The 25,456-nt window shown below is 32.1% G+C and overlaps 2 protein-coding genes across 2 annotated transcripts; both read right to left on the bottom strand.

The window, feature by feature from the left end:
* Positions 1 to 1,880: 1,880 nt before the first annotated feature.
* Positions 1,881 to 3,658, bottom strand: LOC146939009 (FBD-associated F-box protein At5g18780-like). Its single transcript, XM_085757890.1, has 2 exons — positions 2,411 to 3,658; positions 1,881 to 2,280 (listed from the first exon to the last, which is right to left on the bottom strand). The coding sequence occupies exons 1-2, from the start codon at positions 3,224 to 3,226 to the stop codon at positions 2,182 to 2,184; spliced, it is 915 nt and encodes a 304-aa protein (XP_085614016.1). The 5' UTR covers positions 3,227 to 3,658; the 3' UTR covers positions 1,881 to 2,181.
* A 1,408-nt stretch (positions 3,659 to 5,066) lies between these two features.
* Positions 5,067 to 6,869, bottom strand: LOC146939008 (F-box/LRR-repeat protein At3g26922-like). Its single transcript, XM_085749719.1, has 2 exons — positions 6,021 to 6,869; positions 5,067 to 5,186 (listed from the first exon to the last, which is right to left on the bottom strand). The coding sequence occupies exons 1-2, from the start codon at positions 6,867 to 6,869 to the stop codon at positions 5,067 to 5,069; spliced, it is 969 nt and encodes a 322-aa protein (XP_085605845.1).
* Between the last annotated feature and the right edge of the window lie 18,587 nt (positions 6,870 to 25,456).

Below are 25,456 nucleotides of genomic sequence, written 5' to 3'. Positions count from 1 at the left end.
TACATAGATTAGATAATATAGTTAATGTTATATAGAAAATAGTAATTGTAAGTTGTTTTACAAAAAATATCCTATATTAATGGTATGAAAAACATATAATAAAAAATTAGAAAAAGACAAAGTAATAAATAATAAAGGGAAAACACTACCAGGAAAAGCAAAATTAGGGAGGGAAATTAGTGACGGAAAAAATAAAATCCTCACAAATTCTTTCGTCGCAAAATTTAGTGATGAAATTAGAGAGGGATTTCATGTTTTCCCTCACTAAATTTTTCTCACTAATTTTTATTTTTTTAGTAGTGAAAATAGAAAAATAAATATTAATGATCCTCTGATATTGTAAACTTACATATAATTTGAGACAAATCAATTTTGCTAAAATGCAATATAATTTGAAATGGAAGAAATATTATTTTTCAAGGGTCCTTCAAAAAAAATATTTTGAAAGGGTTCAAACTCATTAGTCAATAAATAGTTTAGATTATTCGAATGGGTCATCTTATAAATAATCTTTTTTTTGAACAAGCCCATCTTATAAATAATCTTATTATATTAGTTTTGGGTAATGACTCCAAGAATGGAATGGACTACCAAATTATAATACAAAAGAGATGTGGAGGCTAATATGGAAAATAAATGGTACATGCATTTAATTTCATCACAAACAATTTTCAAAATACATGTGTCAATATTAAACTGGGGGGGTTAAAATTCCGAGTTTTAAAATAGGGGGGTAAAATCCAGTTTCAATTAAAATAGGGGGGTAAAATCCAGTTTTGTTGCTTTGACTAAAATAATAAAAAAGTTATAATTCTTTTACTAACTTTAATTGCATGGTTAGAGAATATTCGGAAAGCAAAATAAAAACCTTTCTTATTTGAAAGCAACAAATACATGTAAAGTGAGTCTAAAGTAACTCGGTGCATTCAACATTAAAATTAAAAAATCCATCCTTGATTAGATAAACAATCAATAGTCATTGATAAGTTTGAACAAGCAAATCTTTATAGGTAATCTTGTGTTGGATTAGAGTTTTAAGAGACAATTTATGTATAAAAAAGTCGTGGATTTTAAGATTGTAATTACTTTTGTGATTCTTTTAAAAGACTTTTACGGATTTATAAGATTTTTTAGGATTTAAAAAGATCTTATAGACTTATAAGATTTCAACGGATTTCATAAGTAGAAGATGAATTAACTGATGAAGAATACATTGTGGTTGTAGTTGAAGACTGATGAGTGTCATGTCATGAGTAACTTTACCGGTAACATTGAATTTCAATGAAACATAACAAACATAAAAATTAATGATCATAAAATGTTGAGCTTAAAGGGTTGAATCAGACAGACTAGAGGTGGAATTGGGATGGACAAACATTATTATTATTGGGGATACCATTATCACACTAGTCCTCTTCATCTACAAAAGAATCCATCAAAACCTATATAATTTTTAACACCAAGAAACAATTTATAGTTGTGAGAAATCTCAATTAATTACCAATAGATTTCGTTGCCCTAAAAAAATAATATTTATTGTTATTAGAGAACTTTATGGTCATCAAATGAGCACTACATACATGTGATTTCACAAATCATATTGTATTTATAATATCTAACGATAATGGATTATTAGAATATCATGCTATCAGTCCTTAAATATTTTCATCATGGTCCAATTCATCAAAGAGGAAACTATTACCAACCTCAATCTAATAAGATTTCCAAATAGACTCTAGTCAATAGGCATATTTCAAATTTATCACTCAACTCAAAGTATCAAAATCAAGTGTGCTGAAATTACACTTTTATTTTAAAACTGGGTCAGAATCGAAGACTTACATGCAAAAAAGTAATAATAATGCAGCCGCCACTCCCAATATGCGCACAAAATCCATTAAACCATAGGTTTCTTTACCGATTTGAAGTTTACTTTACTTCAAATTTCTAACTGATAGGTCTGCTCATCAAGGTTACATCTTTTGACCAAACAAAAAACAAATAAACTACATTGAAAATACATGGACAACATTAAAGAATAAAATACATTAGGTCATAATAGACTCTTCAAAGAGCACCAATATATTGTTGCGATGAAATATTTTTCCAGACGGCTAGTTTTGATGCACGAAATCCACAATCCTGTCAGGGTGATAGAAAACTTGCTTTAAATGCTCTAGGTTACAATGTAGCATTTTGTATCTGATTAATTTCCAATAACTTCAAGTTACACAAAGAAGGAAACTTTTTCTCTAATAATTCAGGAAGTGATGAATAAATCTACAAAATGAAGAATGAGGATGAATAGGATCAGTTATGCAAGTCAATTGATTTTAAACATAATTTAGAAATAAAAATAAAGAATCTTAAGAAGAATGTGAAATCAAAGTGTGAAAATATCACAACGTACCCGAAGAGCAAGCATAGAAATAGAGGAATGACCTTTCTCACATATTTTCTGAGCACGGTTGCCTCTATAAGAAAAGGTACGTAGACTTGGAGTAGATAGCTCAATTTTGTCAGTTATGGTATCTTCATATGGACTATTATAGATAGATAAATTGACTAGGGTTTCACTTGATATGACAAAGACACAAGCATACCTTACCTCACAATTCTGAATGACCAAACTATCCAACATTTTAAAGGCGAAAAAGGGCTCAACACAACTACTTTCATCACCGCAAAAGGCAAAATTCTGTAGATACAAGCTAGTTAATGCTGTCAATTTCAAAGATTTCGGAAATAATGTTCTCTCATTATAACCACCTTCTGGGTAAACCGAAAGCGTAAGAGATGTAAGAGCGTGACATGAGGAAACACATTGGAGAATGAGACCACTATCACCCCTAACAGAGATTCCTAATTCCCGGAGGTGGGAATTATGAGAAGAAACATAGTTTAATATCTCTTTGAGGAGTTCAGACGGGATTTTACCATCATAGCAAGTACGGTCAAGATCAAGAGCATGCAGTGAAGTTGTGCTATCACGAAGAGTTAAAATCTTAGATACGGATGAGGCAAAATTCTCCATAGTGGGAAATTCAAGGCAATGCAATATAAGGGTGGGAATATGTTTCCAAAGATCCTTCCATCTCGTCGACAAAATGCAAGTTTGAACGGCATGCTTGGTATTTAAAAATGACAAAATGTGAAGAAGAACATTGTCGGGTAAATCGCTCAATCTGTCTTCATTCTCATTTTCATAGTGTATTGCTTTCTCCATTTTTTTTAATGAAATCAGGCATGTCCCTTTTTTCCAATTTGTTATGCATTGAAACTGATAAAAAACAATGGAATTATATTATGCAATAAGAGTAATTATAGAGCAATCTTCTGATCCTAATTAAAATATGTTAATCTAGAATGTCTTTTGAATTATGAAGTAAGATAATAATTAAAAATTTAAGGGGAAAGGAAGCAATTGAAAAGCTAAATACCTCTGTGCACACCAGTTCCGCTCTTCTTCTTCTTCTTTCTCTCCTTTTTTTTATTCAATCTTGATGCGTTTTTCTTACGTATGGAAAGAGAACCAAAGAGATTTATGAGTCAACATTTTTATTTATGAATCAAAGGACTTTTATTTATTTCTTTGACTAAATGTACCAAAGTATTTTATGAGTCAACCTTTTTCTTTATGACTCAAATAAATTTTATTTCTTGCTTTGACTCAAATAACCAAAAAATTATTTATCAATTTATGTATTTTAGGAAGGATTTTTTTTTTATTGTTTATAATTCTTAACTTTTCATTTTTTTTGTAAAACACGTTTAACATTCACTATTATGGGTAATTAAAATTTATAAAAAGTGTCCCCGTGAGCATAGCTCAGTTGGCAGGGACATTGCATAATTTATGCAGGGGCCGGGGTTCGAACCCCGGACACCCCACTTCTCCACATCTCCACATTTTTTAATTGTGTGAGCTCCAGCCACTAGGCTACTAGACCAATTTTTTTTTTTTATAAAACGTTAAATTTTATTTGGCTGCCACAGCTGGTAAACAATATGTAGTTATTATTTTTTTAATTGAAAGAGAATAAATTTTATTTTTATTTGTATTTATATATTAATTTAAATTCCATATAACGGTACATGGAGAATCTCTGTGTCTAGCATGAAATTCTCTTCTTATATATAATGTTATTAAAAATATTAATTTGGACGTGAAAAAAAAATGGACAAGAAACTATTTTGATATGCGTGAGGTGTTATCACAATTATAATTTAATGTATTAATATTAAAAAAAAAAGGCAAAATTACACAATTAGTCCCTTAACTTAATTTTAGGTAACACTTTTGTCCTTTATCTTTTTTTTTATCACTATTTAGTCCTTTATGTTATAAAATGACAATATCTAATCATTTTTTATGAGATTTTTTCAATGAAATTTGATTTTTTAGGCTTGTATGATGAAGATTTGCATTTGACTATGAGTTTGATGAATTTTTTTTTTTTGGAATTTTTGATTATTTTTTTCATAAAAAAGGATAACTATGTTGTTATTTTATAACATAAAGGACTAAATCGTGACAAAAAAAAATATAAATGATGAAAGTGTTACCTAAAATTAAGTTAAGGCACTAATTGTGTAATTTTGCCAACAAAAAAAATTATAGGCCAAGAGAAAATCAGGGGGAGTCTGAAGCATCCCAATTAGGTTGGCGCCCAATAGAAACCCCCACCTTCTACTGCCTTTCCAATACGTAATATTATTAAAAAATGGAAAAGGTATGTACAAGAGGGGGGACTAGGCTAATACCCACGAAAGACACATAGAAGAAATAAAAAGAAAGAACAAGAAATGATTAAGGAAATCAGAAACTAGGCAAACCATTTTTGTTCCTAGTAGAGTCCGCCAACAAAGAAGGCATGGTGGTATACTAGGAAGTGTCTCTAAGCGCATGACCCAATGTTACTTCTCCAAAACCAGTTTGGAACATAATCATACACCACCATTGGCTCAGCAAAAAACCCATTAAGGTTTATTCAGACGACACATATTAAAAAAAGCAACTCGGGAATCATTACTACCAATCCCCCTAATATTCCAGAAAATAATATTCATTGAGCCGGCGGAGGAGGACCCTGAGAATGGGTTTGATAGGCAGCCTTGTTCAATTTCTTTTTCTGAGACTTCGAGATAACCGGCGAGAAAGACGCATGATTCTCAGCAGCCTTTACCTACCAAGTTTTCATAAAATCCATGTCCTTCGTCTGTAACGTAGCATCCATCGGTGTATCTTGCGCAACCACAATACTACTGACATCCAAACCAGTTTCTATGACGGCAATGTCGTATTTCAAATTTATCACTCAACTAAAACAATGGAAACTGAAAGTATCATTCAAATTTATCACTCAACTAAAACAATGGCAACTCAAAGTATCAAAATCAAGTGTGCTGAAATTACACTTTTATTATAAAACTGGGTCAGAATCGAAGACTTACAAGCCAAAAAAAAAATGCAGCCACCACTCCCACTATATATGCGCACAAAATTCATTAAACCATGGGTTTCTTTACCGATTTGAAGTTTATTTTACTTCAAATTTCTAACCTATAGGTCTTCTCATCAAGGTTACATATTTTGACCAAACAAAAAACAAATAAACTACATTGAAAATACATGGACAACATTAAAGAATATTAAAATACATTTGGTCATAATAGACTCTTCAAAGAGCACCAATAAATTGTTGCGATGAAATCTTTTTCCAGACGGCTAGTTTTGATGCGCCAAATCCACAATCCTGTCAGGGTGATAGAAAACTTACTTTAAATGCCCTAGGTTACCTTGTAGCATTTTGTACATCATTTATTTCGAATAACTTCAATTTACACAAAGAAGGACACTTTTTCTCTAATAAATCAGGAAGTGATGAATAAATCTACACAATGAAGAATGAGGAAGAATACGATCAGTTATGCAAGTCAATTGATTTTAAACATAATTTACAAATAAAATAAAGAATCTTAAGAAAGTGAAATCAAAGTGTGAAAATATCACAATGTACCTGAAGAGCTAGCATAGAAATAGAAGAATGACCTTTCTCACATATTTTCAGAGCACGGTTGCCTCTAAAATAAAAGGTACGTAGACTTGGAGTAGATAGCTCAATTTTGTCAGTTATGGTATCTTCATATGGACTATTATAGATAGATAAATTGACTAGGGTTTCACTTGATATGACAAAGACACAAGCATACCTTACCTCACAATTCTGAATGACCAAACTATCCAACATTTTAAAGGCGAAAAAGGGCTCAACACAACTACTTTCATCACCGCAAAAGGCAAAATTCTGTAGATACAAGCTAGTTAATGCTGTCAATTTCAAAGATTTCGGAAATAATGTTCTCTCATTATAACCACCTTCTGGGTAAACCGAAAGCGTAAGAGATGTAAGAGCGTGACATGAGGAAACACATTGGAGAATGAGACCACTATCACCCCTAACAGAGATTCCTAATTCCCGGAGGTGGGAATTATGAGAAGAAACATAATTTAATATCTCTTTGAGGATTTCAGACGGGATTTTACCATCATAGTGAGTACGGTCAAGATCAAGAGCATGCAGTGAAGCTAAGCTATCACGAAGAGTTAAAATCTTAGACACAGATGTGGCAAAATTCTCCATAGTGGGAAATTCAAGGCAATGCAATATAAGGGTGGGAATATGTTTCCAAAGATACTTCCATCTCGTAGACAAAATGCAAGTTTGAACGGCATACTTGGTATTTAAAAATGACAAAATGTGAAGTACATTGTTGGGTAAATCGCTCAATCTGTCTTCATTCTCATTTTCACAGTGTATTGCTTTCTCCATTTTTTTAATGAAATCAGGCATCACTTTGTTAGGCATTGAAATTGATAAAATCACAATGGAATTATATTATGCAATAAGAGTAATTATAGAGCAATCTTCTGATCCTAATTAAAATCTGTTAATCAAGAATGTATTTTGAATTATGAAGTAAGATAATAATTAAAAATTTAAGGGGAATGGAAGAAATTGAAATGCTAAATACCTCTGCGCACCAGTATAATCTAGTTTCTTAGCACAGCTGCTGCACACCAGTTCCATTCTTCTTCTTTTTTCTCTCCTTTTTGTTTTTCAATCTTGATGCGTTTTTCTTACATGCAGCGGCGTACCCGAACTTACTTGTCTTTATTTTTTTTGTTTTGTCCTTTTAGTCAATTCTTTTTGGGCTTTTGTATCACTTTTTTTATAAAAAAAAAAAACGGAAGTTTGCTTAATGGATGGACCCCTTTATTTTCTTACAGACCCTTCAAATTTTAGTTCACACTTTTTTTAATTCAGCATACTTCAATTTTAGTTTTTCGGAAAACTAGGTGCAGCGCGGTTCATTCTTGGTCAAGGTCCACATATCATTAGATAACTACGTGACTTTCTTTTATCACCTAGACGTGCATGATGCGACCGCTTACCACTACTAGAAAAAGATTAAACAGCAACATAATTTGAAGAACATGACTTTATCTTATGAAATAAAATAAAAAAATTAAGAGGTTAAAATGGAATATATTACCACAATAAGGTGTGCGAAGGAAGGAACAAAAGAGTCCAAGTAGTGTCCAAATAATATTTACAAGCTAGAAGCTATACAAAAACAGAACCAATAACAGAAAGAAATAACAATTAGCCTATGTCCGACATGGTAAACGGACTAAGACACTGATGTAGTATTAAAAGTAAGTTTTTTTTTTATCGTCTCCACATGGACTGGTGCGATATTCTAAGTCGTTCAACAATCGATGTCGTTATGAGCTAAGGTTTCACAATGTTTTGTTTCGTAAGATATAAAACTACGAAATTATAAAAGGTTTGAGAGTTAACAGGGAAATGATTATGCTGGGATTAAACTTCATCAACCTACTTATACGTATTCTCGGATTAGTGTTGCAGATTCTAATTATCAATCGATATTATCACATATTGTTCAGCAACATCATTTGTGTCCAAATGATGTCATAAGTTCTATTGAGTCGTTTAATCGTCGATTCCACAAACTACTAAACGATCCAATAGTCGATTGTATCATTGTATAACTGATTTCCCAAACTTTTAAACGATACAAAGCTTTGGGTTCCAATATTCAAAGTGATTATCAAAACCTAAATTCCATGTCTAGAACAAAAGCTTTGGTAGAGGATTATTCTAACTTAGATTCAAAAGGTATCTTTCAATAACAATTAAAACCCATAAGATTGTAATGGAAAACAAGAATAACCTCAACATCACAAGATAATTAAAATCAAACAACATCATAATCAAAGGGAATACATACTAATAGAGTTGATTACATTTAATCCCAACAAAAAGAGTCTAGCTACTCATTGTCATTGTAACCTTACAAGGAGAAAAGAAGAGCTGGAATTGAAGCAAGCCATGATGCTCAATGATCTTGTGAATCCCTTCAATCCCTGTGCTCCTTGCTCCTTAAGGGTCTCTCTGTGTTTCCCCTGTTTTCTCTATTCCTAGAGTGGCATAAGATATGATGATGTGTTTCTGAAATGAGGAAAGAGCTTTTATACTTATGCAGATTTTTATGAACTCGCCATGGCAAGTAATTTGCTCGCCATGGCGAGTTGAGCTTTCTTCCCCAGTGGGTTTCTGCCACGTCAGCTTTGAGGGATTAGGCTGCCTTAACTCGCCTCGCGAGTAATTTGCTCGCCATGAACTCGTCTTCTTGCTCGCCATGGCAAGTTGACCCTGGTGCTCTCTGCCTATACTCGCCTTGAACTCGTCTTCTTGCTCGGCATGGCAAGTTGACCTTTGCACAAATTCTTGTTTTTCATTCTTTCTTAGTGTCTTGACATTAAATTCCTGCACAAATGGATAGAGTAAGATATAAAAAGCGTAATAGGCCAATTGTTCATCTTTTTCTCGGCTTTTCCTTAAATAACTTGTAAGACAAGTAACAGAAGTGTCTTAAATGTAACATGGAATTAACTACTTTATGGCACTTATCAAACTCTCCCCAACTTAACTCTTTGTTTGTCCTCGAACAGAAGATTCAAAAAGGACAAGTTAGGTACAAGACACAAGTACAAAGGGTTTGAAAACTTTTTCAGATGCATGATTCAAAATGAATACGCGGACAAGTCTGAACTTTCAATGGGTATGAAACAATCACCATCTAGCTTCAAACGTATAATGGATACTTAACAAATTTAAAGATTTTTGTCTAATTTTGATTGATGATATATTAGTTTTTTCAAATAAAGACTTAGATGATCATTTTAAAAAGGTAGAATTAGTACATGATAGATGTTTTAAGCATGGAGTAGTATTGAGTAAGAAAAAAAAAATCCATTTTAGCTCAAAATTAAATTTATTATTTATGATTAGAAATTGAAAAAGGGGTTCTCGTGAGTTTAACTTAGTTGGTATGGACAATGCATAATATATGCAAGGTCCGGTGTTCAAACCTCGGCCACCACCAAAAAAAAAAAAAAAAATTGAAAAAGGGAAAATATTACTAATGCAAAAGATGTGTTAGAAATACTTCAAAATTTTCGAACTAAGTTGAAAGGATACAAAGGAGTTACAAGGATTTCTAGGGTTGCTAACATATATTTCAAGTGAAGGATTTATAAAAAAGTCTTGCAGCCGAAAGAAAATTACTTCAGCTAAAGCTTAAGAAGGATGGTAATTTTCATTAACTAATCTTTGTTTACTAGTTCTTCAAAAAAAAAAATCTTTGTTTACTAGTGTTAATCATTCACACAATAGAATTGACATTAACTTGTTCTCAATTTAATCATAGATGCAATTCTTGCCTTTTTTTTTTTAGCATTTATTGTTTAAAGAATATTTTTGATTTGTGATTGAATGAGATTTGCAATTTAGTGTGTTAAATTTGATTGCATAAAATTAATTCAATAGTGAAAGTCTCGTTCAATATTGAATTCATTTGATATTCACATTGTTTCACATGTTATTCATCGTCACAAGTTCAATAGTCGAACCAATCTACTATTGTTTTTTTAATAACTAGTAATCTTTTTTTTCCTTGTAAAATTTTAGGCACGTTGTGCATAGGGTCAGTATGTTCATGCTGCTATTGAGTTGTCGCCATAGCTGCTTTTGAGTAGAAGTCCTTCAAAAAAACCCACAAATCAGCTGTAAAAGCATTGTCATAACAATTCTTCTTTGCAAAACTACCTTAGGACCCTCGAATGTCTTCTCCTTAACAAGCTATATTAAGTTCAACTCATTTATCCTTAATATGCCATATAGGAGTATCTAGGTTTAATCGATACTCCTCGCAATTGATCATTTCTTCAGTTGTTTAACAAGGTTAAGCATGCATGCATACATTGAGTTGGAACAACTATTTTGTATCCATCAGATTAGAACCAACGATCTTGGCAGGGGTGATTTTGTCCAAAGGGGCATTTGCTATGATGAATTCAAATTGTTTCATCCAAGGGCATAGGCTCTGTAGAGGGTTTGATATAGACTGCACTTACGGATTTCGTGACATCATTGTCATTTGATATTATTGTCGAATATTGTGTTAAATTCTATTTGTGGTTATATTTGTACATGGTTGATGTTTACATGTTCTACTGTTGATAATTTTATGCGCTTTCAATATATGTGTATGTATGCATGTCCCGTGTTTGTTAAAGTTTTAAGGGAAATGCAAAAAGTGACCTTGTGAACTGTTCACAAATTTACCGGCAAATTAATGACCGTTAGATTTCACTTTAATTTGACTGCTTCATTAAAAAAAAAAATAGGAACCTGACCCTGTGTTTTCTAGCCAGCAACACTTTAATTGGCTGGACTATAATTCGCGAGTCTTTTGAAATATATGTCATATGTACAACGTTTAGTTGGTTTTTTTTTTTTTTTTTTTAAGTTTAAAGGATATATTTGAAATAATATTTTAGATAACTGCAAGTTACAAATGATACATTCAAAACAAGAGCCACCAGACAGTTATCACAACAATGATCTTAAACTGCAAGTTACAAATGATACATTCAAAACAAGAGCCACCAGACAGTTATCACAACAATGATCTTAAAGTGGGTCATTGTACTTGACCTATATTTTGATACATATTTGTAGGTGAAGAACATCGATCTACCTTTAGAACGATTATTTTGACAACAGTTGACGACCCTCGGTTTTGAAAGTAATATTGTTGACTCTTTAATTATCTTTAATAATGCTTCAATAGCACCCTTAAATGTAAAAGTCCACTTTGACATACATATACCATATTTTAGTTTAAATGTATTTATGTATATAAGTCAATTGATTACAAGAGTTGGGATTTTTAAATTCTAACAAAAAGTAAATTTTAATCTAACAATTAATTAATAACATTAATTATTTAAAAAAATATACACACATTTAGATAAATAAAACCACAAGATTCTCAAACCCAATGGACAAACGTTTAAAAATATAGTCTAAGGTGATGTTGATATTTACCTTCAGACATATGACTTTTAGGGTGTGTTTGATCCTGCATTGGTGGCCTATCGACTTAGGGTGCTTTTGTTCTTTTAGGGGGCTTTCTCTTTTTCGGTTCGCCCTGGCCCCGCCTGTGGAGTCTTGTGTTGTTCCTTTCGGGGCTTTTGGTGGAGAGTCGTTTGTTGGCTCCTTGTGTGTATATTGTTATAACACTTGGTGTTTTTTCCTATCTTCTTATATATATATTTTGCCATTCAAAAAAAAACAATACAAGGCTTAACATAACAAGACAATTTTTTATGGTATTGAAGAGTTTTTGGTCTTATACGATTATTGGTGGACAAAAGATTATTTTGATATTTTAGACAACTTTTACTTGTGACAAAATGTTTTAATGTTGTTTAGTGAAGGAATTTTTTTTTAGTTTTTGTCCTCTTCCTTGCCTCCAATTTGTCTTATCCCTAAAACAATTTTACAAATCAAACAATTTTAGACAACTTTTTATTTTTAATTTACATTAAAAATAAAAAAATAAAAATAGAAAAACAAAAGCCGTGTTTGGCAACCACAATTTTGCTTTTAAAAAAAAGGGTGGCAACGACTTACTCCATTTGTGTAATTTTTATTTAAACTATACATTTATTTGATAAAATAACTTCAATAAATACAATATTCTGGTTAAAAATAAATAAAAATTTGATAAGATTGTTTTCATTTTGTCAAGTACATAAATAAAATATTACCTTTTTTTCTTCTCACAAGTTAAACTTTAGCGTAAGTATCTGTTTAGATTTTATAATTTATATTTATTCTGCATGTCAAACCATTAGTTTCACAAAGATTTGTTATTTAATTTTATTTGAAGTAGGTAAAGCAGAGATATTATATACCCTAATAGTGTATGAAAGGTTATTAGAAGTAGGATCAGAAAATGAATACGCGAGGCAATATAGCCAATATGAGACAAAAACTTGGGAGCATGACAAATTGGAAGAAAAATCTTTTCTAATACGAGACATATTAAATCTCTAGTAATATATAATGAAATCTAAAATATACCAATAAATTTATGGCATAATATTTTTTCATGCTTGTAATTGGTCTCACGAGAAGTCAAAGTATTAACATAATGAGATCAACAAGTTCCTGACAATCATCTTTCAAGTTGATTGAATTTTGGCTATTGCATGCAGCACTACTATTAAGCTAATAAAACCAAAAACAAGTACGAGTCTTTGTTGCAACATTGATGCATTTGACCTAGATTAAGTATGAATCGACAAAAAAAGTAGTTTTCTATTCGAAACCCACTAGAAAAGAAGGGAAAGTCTTCGAGAAATCATATTTTTATTAGAAAAAAAAAAAAAGAAGTAAAAAAATAAGGTGACAAAACAAGAATATGCAGATTAAAACATTACATGTATGGATAAATATTGGATGCTTCCTTCAACTAATTTTAATGAAAAACAGAGATATTGCTAATAGGAATTAGCAAGTTCCATTTAGATTTAGAATATGACTCAAAGCAAGGAGCTTTGATTGTCGTAATAAATTTCAAAGCAAACAAGCTTCAATTAAACAATATATGAAACTAAAGTTTTGATATATACTACCTTAATGCTTGCATTTCCAATCTTTTTAGTTGCATAAATAAAATTAGTTAATGCTTAGCCAAACAGATCTTGAATGTTGTGAAGATGAAGTTAGAAAGGTTGATGAAGAGGCTTGTTTCAAGTTTGTTTTTTGAAAAGGGTTAAATAGAAGAGTAGGAATTGAGAGTGGGAAGAATAGGAAGGAATGAGGAGAGTTCATGATTTATCACTCTTCCCAAAGGAATATAAAAAAAATGGAATGAAATTAGTTTAGGAACTTGTGGGAATGAAATGTTGTTTTTAGGGTCTATTTATGTTTGAAACTTGGGAAGGGAGAAAAATCAGTTAATGCTTCTATGGTCATGCTCACTATGTGAGAAATTGGCAGTATGCAAATTTGTTAAAAAAGCAAGTCTGGTTTCAACTTTCAAACACAATATAGTATAAGGGGGACAGTACTCTTGGCTTGGGTCCCATGTGCATCAGTAGTACTACTAAGCATGTGAGGGAGAAAATCAAAACAGCTTTTTTGTGTTATCATTTTTAATTGGTTTTAACAACATTTTAAGTTATATGCATGTTATATTTACTCAACAAAAAATAAGTGGTGCAATTTAATTTTTTTACTGTATGTTTGGTGTAATTTAATTTAGGGTCATGCTGCCCTAAAGGCACATGTTAGAGCATTTCCCTTTTATTTATACTATGTGGTGAAGTAGACTGCTCAAATAAATGAGCATAAGCTTAAAAAAAAAAATATGTACAAGTTCCTTCACTGAACAACTAAATGAGTTCCTTCAAAAAAAAACTAAATTTATTTTATTTTTTGACAAAAATAAATGATCAAATAAATAAAACTAAAGGAGTTCTTACATTGTGAAGGAAGGGTGTGGTTTTGTATTTATTACACTGATCGATTAAAAAATGTTTCATTTCATTTAAAAAATTTGCAACGTGCAAATGGCGAACAAATTTTTTTTTTCTCACAAATTCCATACCAAAAAATGTTTGGGACAAAAATTTCTACTAATATGTGATGGATTTTTGTCTCGATATGTTTTCTTGTGTAACATAAAAATTATCGGTTACTGATAGTATGTGTGCTTCTTGAATAGATTCTACTCTTTTTTTTTTTTTTTACAAGGAATAGATTCTACTAGAAATAAAATTTGTAGCTTTTTATCTTTTAGAATTGATTTTAATTTATTGTTAAATTCATTTTTATCTCGTCCCCGTGAGCTATGCAGGGGCCGGGGTTCAAACCCCGGACACCCCACTTCTCCACATTTAATTGTGTGAGTTCTAGTCACTATGCTACTGGACCAAAAAAAAATCATTTTTATCTCAATATATTCAGCTCACTTTTAACAAAAATCAATTATATTCAATTCATTCATGATCTATTTTCACCTCCAAGAACCAAACACACATTTAGGGCCCGTTTGTTACAGATTAAAATAAAAGTGATTTTGGCATAAAATAATTTAGAGATTATATTTTAGATTTTTATAAAAAATCAGAATCTATTTTGCGTTTGTTTATCACAATAAAAATCACTTTTTTTAAACAAATAATTTAATTTGTTTGGATACAACTATATATAAAAGGGATTTTTTGTTACAAAATTAGTTCGATCTTTTAAAACATATTTTCTCTCTCTTCTAAAAAAAATCTATTTTTTGAGAAGCTGCTCTTAACAGCTTCTCATTTGAAGCTATTTTTAGATTTTTTTAGATTCTGATTTTCTTAAAAAGTTGTAACCAACGGGTGCGAAACTTTTAAAAGTGATTATTCTTTTAAAAAAAAGTGATTTTTTCCTGAAAAAAGCTATAACAAACGGGCTCTCAGTGTATTCAAGAGGATGTAGAATTGATTTATCATCTTTGGATTATTTAAAGGAAATTTGATTTTGCTTATAGAGTGGATTGCACTTGAAGCTATATTTTGTAGCTTTTGTCTTCTACAATTAGTTTTAGCCTTAATTTATTGTTCAATCAACTTTATGGCAATATATAGATTCAAACATAAATAACTTTATATTCAACTCATGTTTATCCTTAAGTTTAGCCTTAATTAGTTTTCGCTTTAATTTATTGTAAAATTGAAAATTAGTTTTTATTGTAAAATTGAATTTTAATACCAACCATAAATAACTTAATATTACTCATATTTACTTAAGTAGCTGACCGACAATTTTTTTTAAGGTTTTTGGCCTGACCATTTTAACTAAATAGACTTCTAAAAAAACAAAGTCTTCTATATTTAAGAAAAGAGTTAGACCTAATATATTGTTGTTAGGTAGTAGACCCGTATAGATCGACATAGATTGTTTGTTCCCATCCCTACTAATTGGAAAGGGTTGTTTTATATGTCATAGCTTCATGCTGGTGTGAGAGCATGATTTAGAGTTGCAAACTCTTATCCTATACCATCTACATAAACTGATACCTGAACTAAATACTAATAGAAAGAAAATAGGATTAATAGAGAAAAGTCCAAAGTATGACTCGCATAAAAAGTTGTAATTGGTAAAAAAATTTAGAAACATAAAAAAAAAAAAAAAAATTGAACGGAAAAATTATTACAAACAAATCCATGCACAAAATGAACAGAGACTGATAAGACAGAAACAACAAACTTATGTGTGTCGTATATATGCGGAACAAGTAAAAGGAAATTCATAAAAACACTAATATGAACACCACTTAATTGATTGCTACCACAAACATCAATAAGAAAACTAACTACCAAAACCAAATTCAACTCCTAAATAAAAGTCAAAATCCCCAAAACTTGAGCCAAAACCACAAACTCGTGATGGACCACAAAAAATTCTAAACACATATCGCCCGCTACCTCACACCAACACCCTCCAAAATCATCACCACAGCTGAGCCCAATCAAACACCATAACAATTACTTATTCGAACACTTATTTGGATTCCACCACCACTCGACCTCCGATCCTTCGAAAAAGACACCACAACTAGCCCAAAAACCTGAGTCAAGAAACTGACTATCGATGTGGAATCTAACGTGATCATACCACCGTCTATAAACAAATCACTAAGGCACCCTCAATTTTCAATTGAATCATTCTTATATATTGATGGGTCATTATCTACAAATCAAAACATATTAATAAATTAAACATGCACATGGTAAAACAATAATTGTCATGAAGTTCCTTAAACATAGATATAGTAGTAAGGCCTTCACTGATTACCTCTACCTCCATCATTTCCTCTTCAAACACTAAGGCCTTCATTGTTTTCAACCGCTCTCAAGTCCTTGGACATGGTCAACTCCTTGGTTCTCAAGCCGCTTGAACTTCTTCCAAGGTGACAGTGCCTTCTTTGCCATAGAGCATGGTATCGTTGAAGGATTCAAATGATCTCGGTAGAGCACACAACAAGAGTATAACTTTGTCTTCGTCCTCAAGTTACACCTCAATGTTCTCCAAATCATCAAGGATTTTGTTGAAATCCGTTAATTGCTCTGTTACGGTCTTTGACTCCACCGTCTTGAATGAGTAGAGTTTTTGCTTAAGGAATTGCATATGACCCAAAGATTTGGTCATGTACAATGACTCCAACTTTGACCACATCGACGCCGCGGTAGGTTCCTTCGCGACATCCCTCAAAACTTTATCACCGAGGCACACGACAATGGCACTCTTAGCCTTGTCCACCATCTCGGTCTTCTCCGGTTGTGACATGGTGACCGGCAACGCACCTTCACCCTTCAAAGCTTTCTCACACTTTTGTTATCTCAACACCGCTTGCATCTTCACCTTCCATTACCCAAAATCGTTACTTCCGGTAAACTTCTCAATATCCCACTTTGAACCCATGGCACTCACTAAGCCAATTCACTTTTATGCCCCACAGAAGTAACTGTTAAGTCGTGCCTTATAAATAGCTAATAAATAGGAATGTTATTAATTGCATTTGACTCAGTAAGAAGCAAATATGAAATGCTTCCTATTGAAGAAAATTAAAAAATGCTGAAAATATTCTTTCATAAAGGCTTATAATTGAAACGGTCAACCACAATAAAATTGAGCAAAAACTCATTATTGATAAAAATAAATCTTGAACCAAAATACTTCAAATTAATAATAAAATACTTTTGAAATATCAAATAATTACAATGATCCCCCACATATTTCAAAAGTTTAAAAGAAAATTATTAAAATATTTTTCTGGGTTAACATCCGGGATGCAATGCATCAAACTGATGAAGCAAGCTATATGAACCAGTGCTAGAATGATAGTGCTTAACACAGTGAAATTGGTGTAGAAAGTTATATGAACTAAATACATTTATGTATGTTAGTGGTCTACCACTCGCATCACACCTCCACAGTTCTTGCCGTTAACGTTGTGGTGCGCTAATAGGCCATGCGCGTGCCTGGATTATTTCATGAGTGCTCCAGAGATTTCGCCAAGATCTCATACAAGTGGCCCCACTTGACACTCACATAGGTGATTTCATCAAGTGTATGCTGCAAATCATACACCATCCATAAGGTATATGAAATTCATTAAAGGTTTTGTAGGCTTATCCTCTCAATAATAGTGTCTAGCACTTCTCATACACACCATAAGAAAGGGACGAAAACAAAAATTAATTAACTAATGTTTGGTCCTAGCAGAACTAATAAGTGACTTGTTCTTACCCATATGAACCTTATTCATGGGATCTCTAATCGCAAAGGTTGAGTTCCCATCACTTATCAATTTCGAGTGGCTTAAGTCTCAATCCCCTCGATGTACACAAATTTATTTCATCTCAGGGGTTTTGTTTAATAACTACTTTATACACAAATGATAAATACAATTTTCTTTCATCATATTAGATTGACTGAGATGTCTCTAAGTCAATCAACCTCATATATTAATCAAAGTCTATGACAATAAACTAGATCTCTACAATTATATTTATAAATGTTTGCTTACATGATTATTAAGCGACATCACTATCAATGCAGATAAATATAAATTTATTTTTAAATTTATTATACATGTCTGCTTGAAATATTTCCAAGCGACAACATCCCATAATAAAAAAAAAAAAATTCAACATATAGATTTATTCACTTTTCTCATATTCTATTTACATAATTGTATTATTTCATACAATGGTTCTTCAACACTTAATTAATGTTTCATATATTGTCAAACTAATTTTCTTAATATATTCATCATGTCTACTTAGATATATTCTAAGCAACAACATCTCAACAAAGGGGAAATTAAATCCATTGATAGATGTAAGTCTACTTAAAAGACTTCAAAGTAACAAACCCCCACATTGAATAAATATAACTCAATGTGTAGATGGGAAATTAAATCCATTGATAGATGCAAGTCTACTTAAAAGACTTCAAAGTAACAAACCCCCACATTGAATAAATATAACTCAATGTGTAGATTTATTACACATGTCCACCTGAATAATTTTCAAGCGACAACACTTCGATAATGAAAAATAAATCTCATAAGTATGTATTTTCTCAAAAACAAAATTCATTAAACATCTCTTCAATTTATGAATAAAATATATTTTACATAAATTCTAATACAATGGATAACCCATAATATATGTTTCATAAATTTATCGATAAAATATCTCTTCAATTTTCTTTAAATTTATCAATAAATATCTCATCAATTTTCAATAAATTCTAATACAAAAAATACTCAACAATTTAGATCCAAACTCCAAACTAGATAGTCATAAAATAGACTCTTAAAACAAATCATCCTTGTTACCACTAAACAACAAAAAATAACATGAACTATCAAAGACACAACACACACAAAAAATGATAGCATATGTATAGATTTGTCAACTACAAATGACATGCACAAGAACACAATCATAAGCACCGAAATACAAGTAATAATATGTAATTTGTAATAAGAACTTGAATAATCATTTACCGTAACATAATTCCTCTTTATAAATTCAAATATGCATGGTCATAAAGTATCACAACCGTGCACTTCTAAAATATAAGGAGCAGTACTGAAAGAATTACTTCACATGGAAATTCACAATTTATTTATTTATTTATTTTCTTTATCTTTCATAAGTACTCCCTCAGGTCACATTTATAAGCAAAAAACAACTTTTTAGGGACATTGAATAATTAATGTATCTAACCTATAAATGTGATTAGAAACATTAATTAATCAATGTACCTAAAATGTCATATTTTGCTTATAAATATGACCGAAAGGAGTATGAACATATAGACCGATAACCAACACAAATCAAATGACATAACCATCCGGCCCTGTTTATAAGAAAAAATTGACTATTTAGATTCATTGATTAATTAATGTACTTGGTATAGAATATAGACCAAATACATTATTTATGTAATGAATCAAAAAAGTAAAATGTTTCTTATAAATAGGACCGGAGAGTAATATAAGAGACAAAAATTATGAAACTAATAAACTAATAGGCAAGGACGATGGATAGAAAACACAAATTCAAACCCACCAAGAAGTGATCTCGGTGTATAGATAGAATCATATAAAGGGACTACTTCACACATTACATTACATTAAAACCATACTACATTCCAATAAAACGAATCATACTTTTAGGAGGTATAAAACATTTATTCTCATAACTGAATTTTAAAGCCAAATTATAATTGAAATTAGAATCCAAATATTCTCTCAACAGTGAGCAATAAAACAAATGTTACGACTTCACAACCACAATGCTTTTCCACTAAACATGCATGACTCTATTATAAATATCTCACAATACATACCACAAATCAAATCAAACAAGCATAGTTAAAGATACTTAAAAAAATACTTACTTGGATTATTTTTATATATACATACTATTGTAACTTTTATTGCTCATATTTATCTAAGTAGGCTGACCGGATATGCCTAAGAGCTTTTTTTTTATGATTCTTGGCCTGATTTTTTTTTAACCAAATAGACTTCTAAAAAAACTGTAAGTCTTCTATATTAAAAAAAAAAAAAAAAAAGACCTAATATACTGTTGCTAGATCGTAAGTCACTGTAGACCAACATAGCATATTCCCATCCTACTAATTGGAAATGGTTGTTTTATAAAATGCTACTTTGAGAGCATAATTTAGAGTTGCAAAATGTTATCTGAAGCCCCGATACTCCAAAAATGGTGAAGAAATGTAATATCCCGTTTTAAAAACTCGGTCAGTTATTGGTATCAGTCGTATTGTGTCTAAGAATTAGGAAGGAGGGGTATTTTAATAATTTCATGACACTTATATATAGATGACTTTTTCCTTTATCATTCATTTTCCAATTTGCCTTCTCACAAATCAGAACACATGCCTCCTGTGCTCTCGTTATCTCACGCCCCTCACTCACCAAAAATTGCTCAAACTCATTCTTAAAACCAAAGGATTCAACATATGCAAGCATATAGTCATCATAGTTGACTATTTTAGAGTGTAAATCATGAATTTATTCCCCTTCCTCTCTCACCCTCTGTTGGCCGATCCATTCCTCTTTCTCTCTAGGTTGGATTTTGTTTCAATACACGCTTAATTGGGACATGCATGTATGAGTTATTGATGGTGTTTGAAGCAAGAAGAGGATTCAAGGGCTGAAGCTTGGAAATTGGTAAGTCATTAGAAGCAAGAATATTCATGGTTTAATGAGTGTTGTTTATGCTGAAATAGAATGTTAGAAGCAAGAATTGAAAATAAAAAGGGGATATAAACTAGAACATGGGAATTTCTGGAAATTCTTGAGCTGTAATTACCTTTTGTGTACGGTTGTTGTTGCTGAATATGGTTGGTGGTGGTGTTAATCAAGAACTTGAAGAAATTGATAGAAGTGATTATTGTTGCTACTGCTGGACAGGTTGTTCATTTTAGGCCGTAATCTGCTTCTGCTTCTGCTTCATTTCACTTTCTGCTCCTCTTCTTTCTGTGACCTGCTACACATATCTCACTTCTTTTTCTTTCATTTTTCATTTCTTTGTGAGAGTATCAGTGGTTTGGTGGTGCAAAAAGAATTTCTCAGGGTGTGCAAAGTGCAAAAAATTAAGATTATAGGTGCAAATTTTAAAAGTTCAGGGTGTGCAGGTGCACACCCTCAGCTACACCTAGATCCGCCCCTGGTTATATGGGATATATCTGTTACTGCCTTGATCAGAATTAAGTGATTATTGGATATTTGGATTCTATGTTTGATTTACTTCAGTTTCGATATAAATTTTGTGTGATTCGGACTAGAAATGAACTCGGAAAGTGCGTTTGAAGTTCGGTATTGCTGCTGGAAAAATGCTTACGGGTTTTGATGCGTATTTTTGCGGAAGAAGCTAAATTGCGAGTCTAAGTCGATGGAATGGCTCCAGAACTAAACCTATGTGTTTGGTAAACTTAATAAGAGTTTGGATTGATTGTTGGGCTGAATTGGGATTGAACTTAATAAGTACATTAGGTATAAGTATGTATGAATAAGAATATGCACGTAATGATTCACCGCTAAACGAGTAGATTACGGACCCGGGGTGATCATTTAAGTAAGTTTAAGTATATGCCCTTTATGTACGACAAGACTATAAGAAAGATGTAGGTGTCGTGTCTCTTGTTATCCACGCCAGTGGGATACAAGAGGTTCACGCCAGGGGAACGGGATAAGCTCCGCAAGGGGGGGGCCCACACGACACTGAGGGAGTCTGATGTACCTTAGCTAGGTTTTCATCAGTCATGTATGGGATTGTACTCGGGGTTACTGCACTCGATGCATTCCGTAAAATGAATCAAGATAACTATGTTTGTTCAACGTAACCTCTAACATAATGAGAGAATATGACTACGACATGATTATGGTTATGATATGCTATTAGACATGTACTGGCTTATGCAAGTAGGCAAGCTTTGAAGTTATACCGATGATGATCTTAGGATTCCTCGATCGTCCGGTTTAGGATCGTGTCATGAATAAGCATGTTAGGTCTTGATGCGTTTAGCGTATCTCGAGTTAGCGGTCTTAGGTCCCCTTGATCGCCATGACACATATAATAAGATAAGTTACGAAGAACCTATGACGGATCTAGTATGCACGACCGTCTAGGCAAGCAAGTCCACACACGTATAATCAACCGGCAGGTTGTATTGTAGACACGTGGTGACCATAGGTTTTCCCTGAGGTTACCTATAGCCTAGGATTAGGTAGAACTCACTGAGATATTATGTCTCATCCCAATCCTTTTTGATTCAGATTAGCAGGTTGGTTTAGCAGGATTTAGCAAGACTGAAGTCGGATGGATAATCAGCAAGTGCTCGTTCGTACCCGCTGCTGGATGATATGGACTTTAAGAATGTATTCTTCTATGTTTTGGACGAGTAGTTTTGTTTTATAGATTGTACGAATGCGTAATTGTTGTGTCTGATATTCATTCGAAGTATTCATGTGGTAAATTTTAATCCAGTACTAATGATAATGCACATGCTAAACTTTCTAGATACGTTTAGTGTGGGTGTTACAAGAAACGTGTCCGATACGTATTCGATACCGATACATCCCGATACGCGTATCAGAGAAGTATCAGGAAATTATTATTTATTTTAAAAAAAAATGACCAACACGTGTCGGATACGACTAACTTGTAGTCCGACACGGCTAACTTATACTCCGACTCCGATACTTTTAATTCTTACATATTTCCTTAAAAAAAGAAAAATAAAATAATAAGAAATAAAACTACAAGTCTGTCAGCGCTATCAAAAACATGGTCTCTTCTAACCCAAAAAAATAGGGTTTCTCGTCACCACATAGCGATAGCTATTCCCTCTTCTAACCACTACCACCGATTGAATTCTACTCTGTTTCTCTTCTCTCTAATGCTATGTTTCTTCTGTTCTTCTCTCTGATTGGGAAAAAAAACTGTTTGTTTTCGATATAAATTAGTGTTAACTATTAAGTAGTCAACATTAGACAAAGGTGTTCTTTTTTTATATTAATTAGTGTTATGTTTATACATTGTGCACTTATACAATTAGCTTTAAATTTAATTTTTTAATAACATATCGAAGTCGTATAGTATCGAAAATTTTGAAAAATTTCTCGTATCGCCGTATCAATATCGTATCGTATCGGTATCGTGTCAGGTATTGGACCTCTATAGTTATCCTATACCATTTACATAAACTGATACGTGAACTAATAGAACGAAAATAGGATTAATAGAGAAAAGTCCAAAGAACAAATAAATTTTATAAGTTCCAAAAAATGTTCGACTCACATAAAATGTTTTAACCAATAAATTTTTTAGAAACATAAAAAAACAAAAAACAAAATTGAATGGAAAAATTTATTAATAAATAAATTCATGCACAAGATGAACAGAGATCGACAAGACATAAACTAAAAAGTTATGGGGGTCGTATGTGTGCGGCGGAACACTCGGAAGAAAACCAATAAAAACACTAATACAAACACCACGTAAGTGATTGCTACAACCAACATCAAGAAGAAAACTAACGACCAAAATCAAATTCAACACCTAAATAAAAGCCAAACTCCCCTAACTTGAGCCAAAACCACAAATTCTATCGTGAATAACTACAAAAAAAAAAAAAAAATTAAACACATATCGCCCGCTACTCACACCATAGGTTGAGTCCAATTACATAACATAACAATTACTTATTTGGATTCCACCACCACTTCACCTCCTGTCCGCCATAGAAGACACCATAACTAATTCAAAAACGTGAGTCAATAAATTTACTATTGATCTTGAATCTAAAGCGATTGTTCCACCAGACTCCATAAATTAATCACTAAGGCACCCCTCAACTTTCAGTCCACCGGAGAATACACCAAAACCAAACCAAAAACTTGATACTAGACTCTAACTCCCGATCTCGAATCAAATGGGCCCACCAAAATTCGGGGAAAAAATCACTAAGGCAGTCAACAAATAGAGTGGTAGCATAAAGTACAGAACCAGATCAACAATGGATTCAGCTAAAAAAACAACCCAAAATCAAGCCACAAATCAATCGAAAACCCCTAAACCAAAACGAGCTAGCGACATCGGATATGGACCTAGATCTTAGGTCACAACGAACATATAGTGGAAAAAAAACATAAAACCCAGCATAAACAAAAACAACCCACACGCTTGTCATCATTATCACCATGACAAAAAATTCAACACAACAAAAAAAAAAACGTTAGTAATCAAACTCTCCTTCTAAAACCCTTCACCCTTCTTCATCCACCTATAAAACCATTCAACCAGCACCACTAAAACCACGACGAGAACCTCCATAAAAAAAAAAAAAAAAAGCACAAAGGAAACGAGTACAATATAAGATATTAACAATGTGTCAAGAACTTTCAAAGTTAAGCAAACGTCTAGTTGGGTTTTTTCAAGTTAAAGGATATGTTTGAAATAATATTTTAGATAATTACAAGGTTACTAATGATACTTTCAAATCAAGAGCTTCTCGACTGTTGTCACAACAATATCTTAGAGGTGGATCATTGTATTTGGCATATATTTTGATACATATTGAATGTCAAGAACATTGATCTACCTTTAGAATGATTATTTAGACCGCAATCGAAACTCCTACTTTGAAAAATATTGTTGACTCTAGGAAAATGCTACTTCTCAAGAAAAATAGCTTCAAGAATTTTTCAAGACACAGTTGGCAAATTTTAATTGGATGATTTATTTGTCCACTTCCTATTTTTCAGCCACACCTCCTTGAATTGTGGCAAATAGTGCATTGTGATTGGCTACTCTTTATTCTTGAAGAATTCTTGATGTTATTTTTCTAGAGATATAGCATTGCTCTTATCTTTAATAACATTTCAATAGTATCTTAAATGTAAAAGTCGAGTTTGACGCTCTACCTATAACATATTTTCGTTATACGTGTATTTAAATATAAGACATTAATCTCACAATTATTAATAACATTTATCATTAACAAAAACTATATACATATTTAGATAAATATACACACATTTTCATTAAAAATAAAATAAAAGAAAAAACCAAAATCATGGGGAAATTTATGTGTAATTTTGTTTTGGTGTTAACTCTTAGGTTTCCAGATAAAGGAGTCCTGGTAATCTAGAGTTCATCCGTATGTGAGGTAAGCATAGTCTGACCAATAATTGTAACACCTAAAAATCGAACTTAGCTTCTCTCGAACGATTCATGCTAACATTTCCAATCTCTTTATTTGCATCAATAAAATTAGTTAATGCTTAGCCAAATAGACCTTACGTGTTGTGAAGAAGTTAGAAAGGTTGAAGAGGCTTGTTTCAAGTTTGTTTTTTTTAAAAAGGGTGAAATAGAAGAAGAGAAATTGAGAGAGGGATGGAGGAATAGGAAGGAATGAGGAGA

This window comes from Medicago sativa, chromosome 3, assembly GCF_051527215.1.
Source record: "Medicago sativa cultivar Bolivia chromosome 3, Bolivia_mono, whole genome shotgun sequence".
NCBI classification, from domain to species: domain Eukaryota; kingdom Viridiplantae; phylum Streptophyta; class Magnoliopsida; order Fabales; family Fabaceae; genus Medicago; species Medicago sativa.
Note: the sequence above shows the minus strand (reverse complement) of the source record. Positions and strands in the feature narration are given on the sequence as shown.

Coding starts and splice junctions, on each gene's coding strand:
- LOC146939008 (XM_085749719.1), bottom strand. CDS start 6,869: ATGCCTAACAAAGTGATGCCTGATTTCATTAAAAAAATGGAGAAAGCA. Junction 5,187..6,020: donor TTTCTATGCTAGCTCTTCAG/GTACATTGTGAT, acceptor AAAACTTGGTAG/GTAAAGGCTGCTGAGAATCA.
- LOC146939009 (XM_085757890.1), bottom strand. CDS start 3,226: ATGGAGAAAGCAATACACTATGAAAATGAGAATGAAGACAGATTGAGC. Junction 2,281..2,410: donor TTTCTATGCTTGCTCTTCGG/GTACGTTGTGAT, acceptor TTCATTTTGTAG/ATTTATTCATCACTTCCTGA.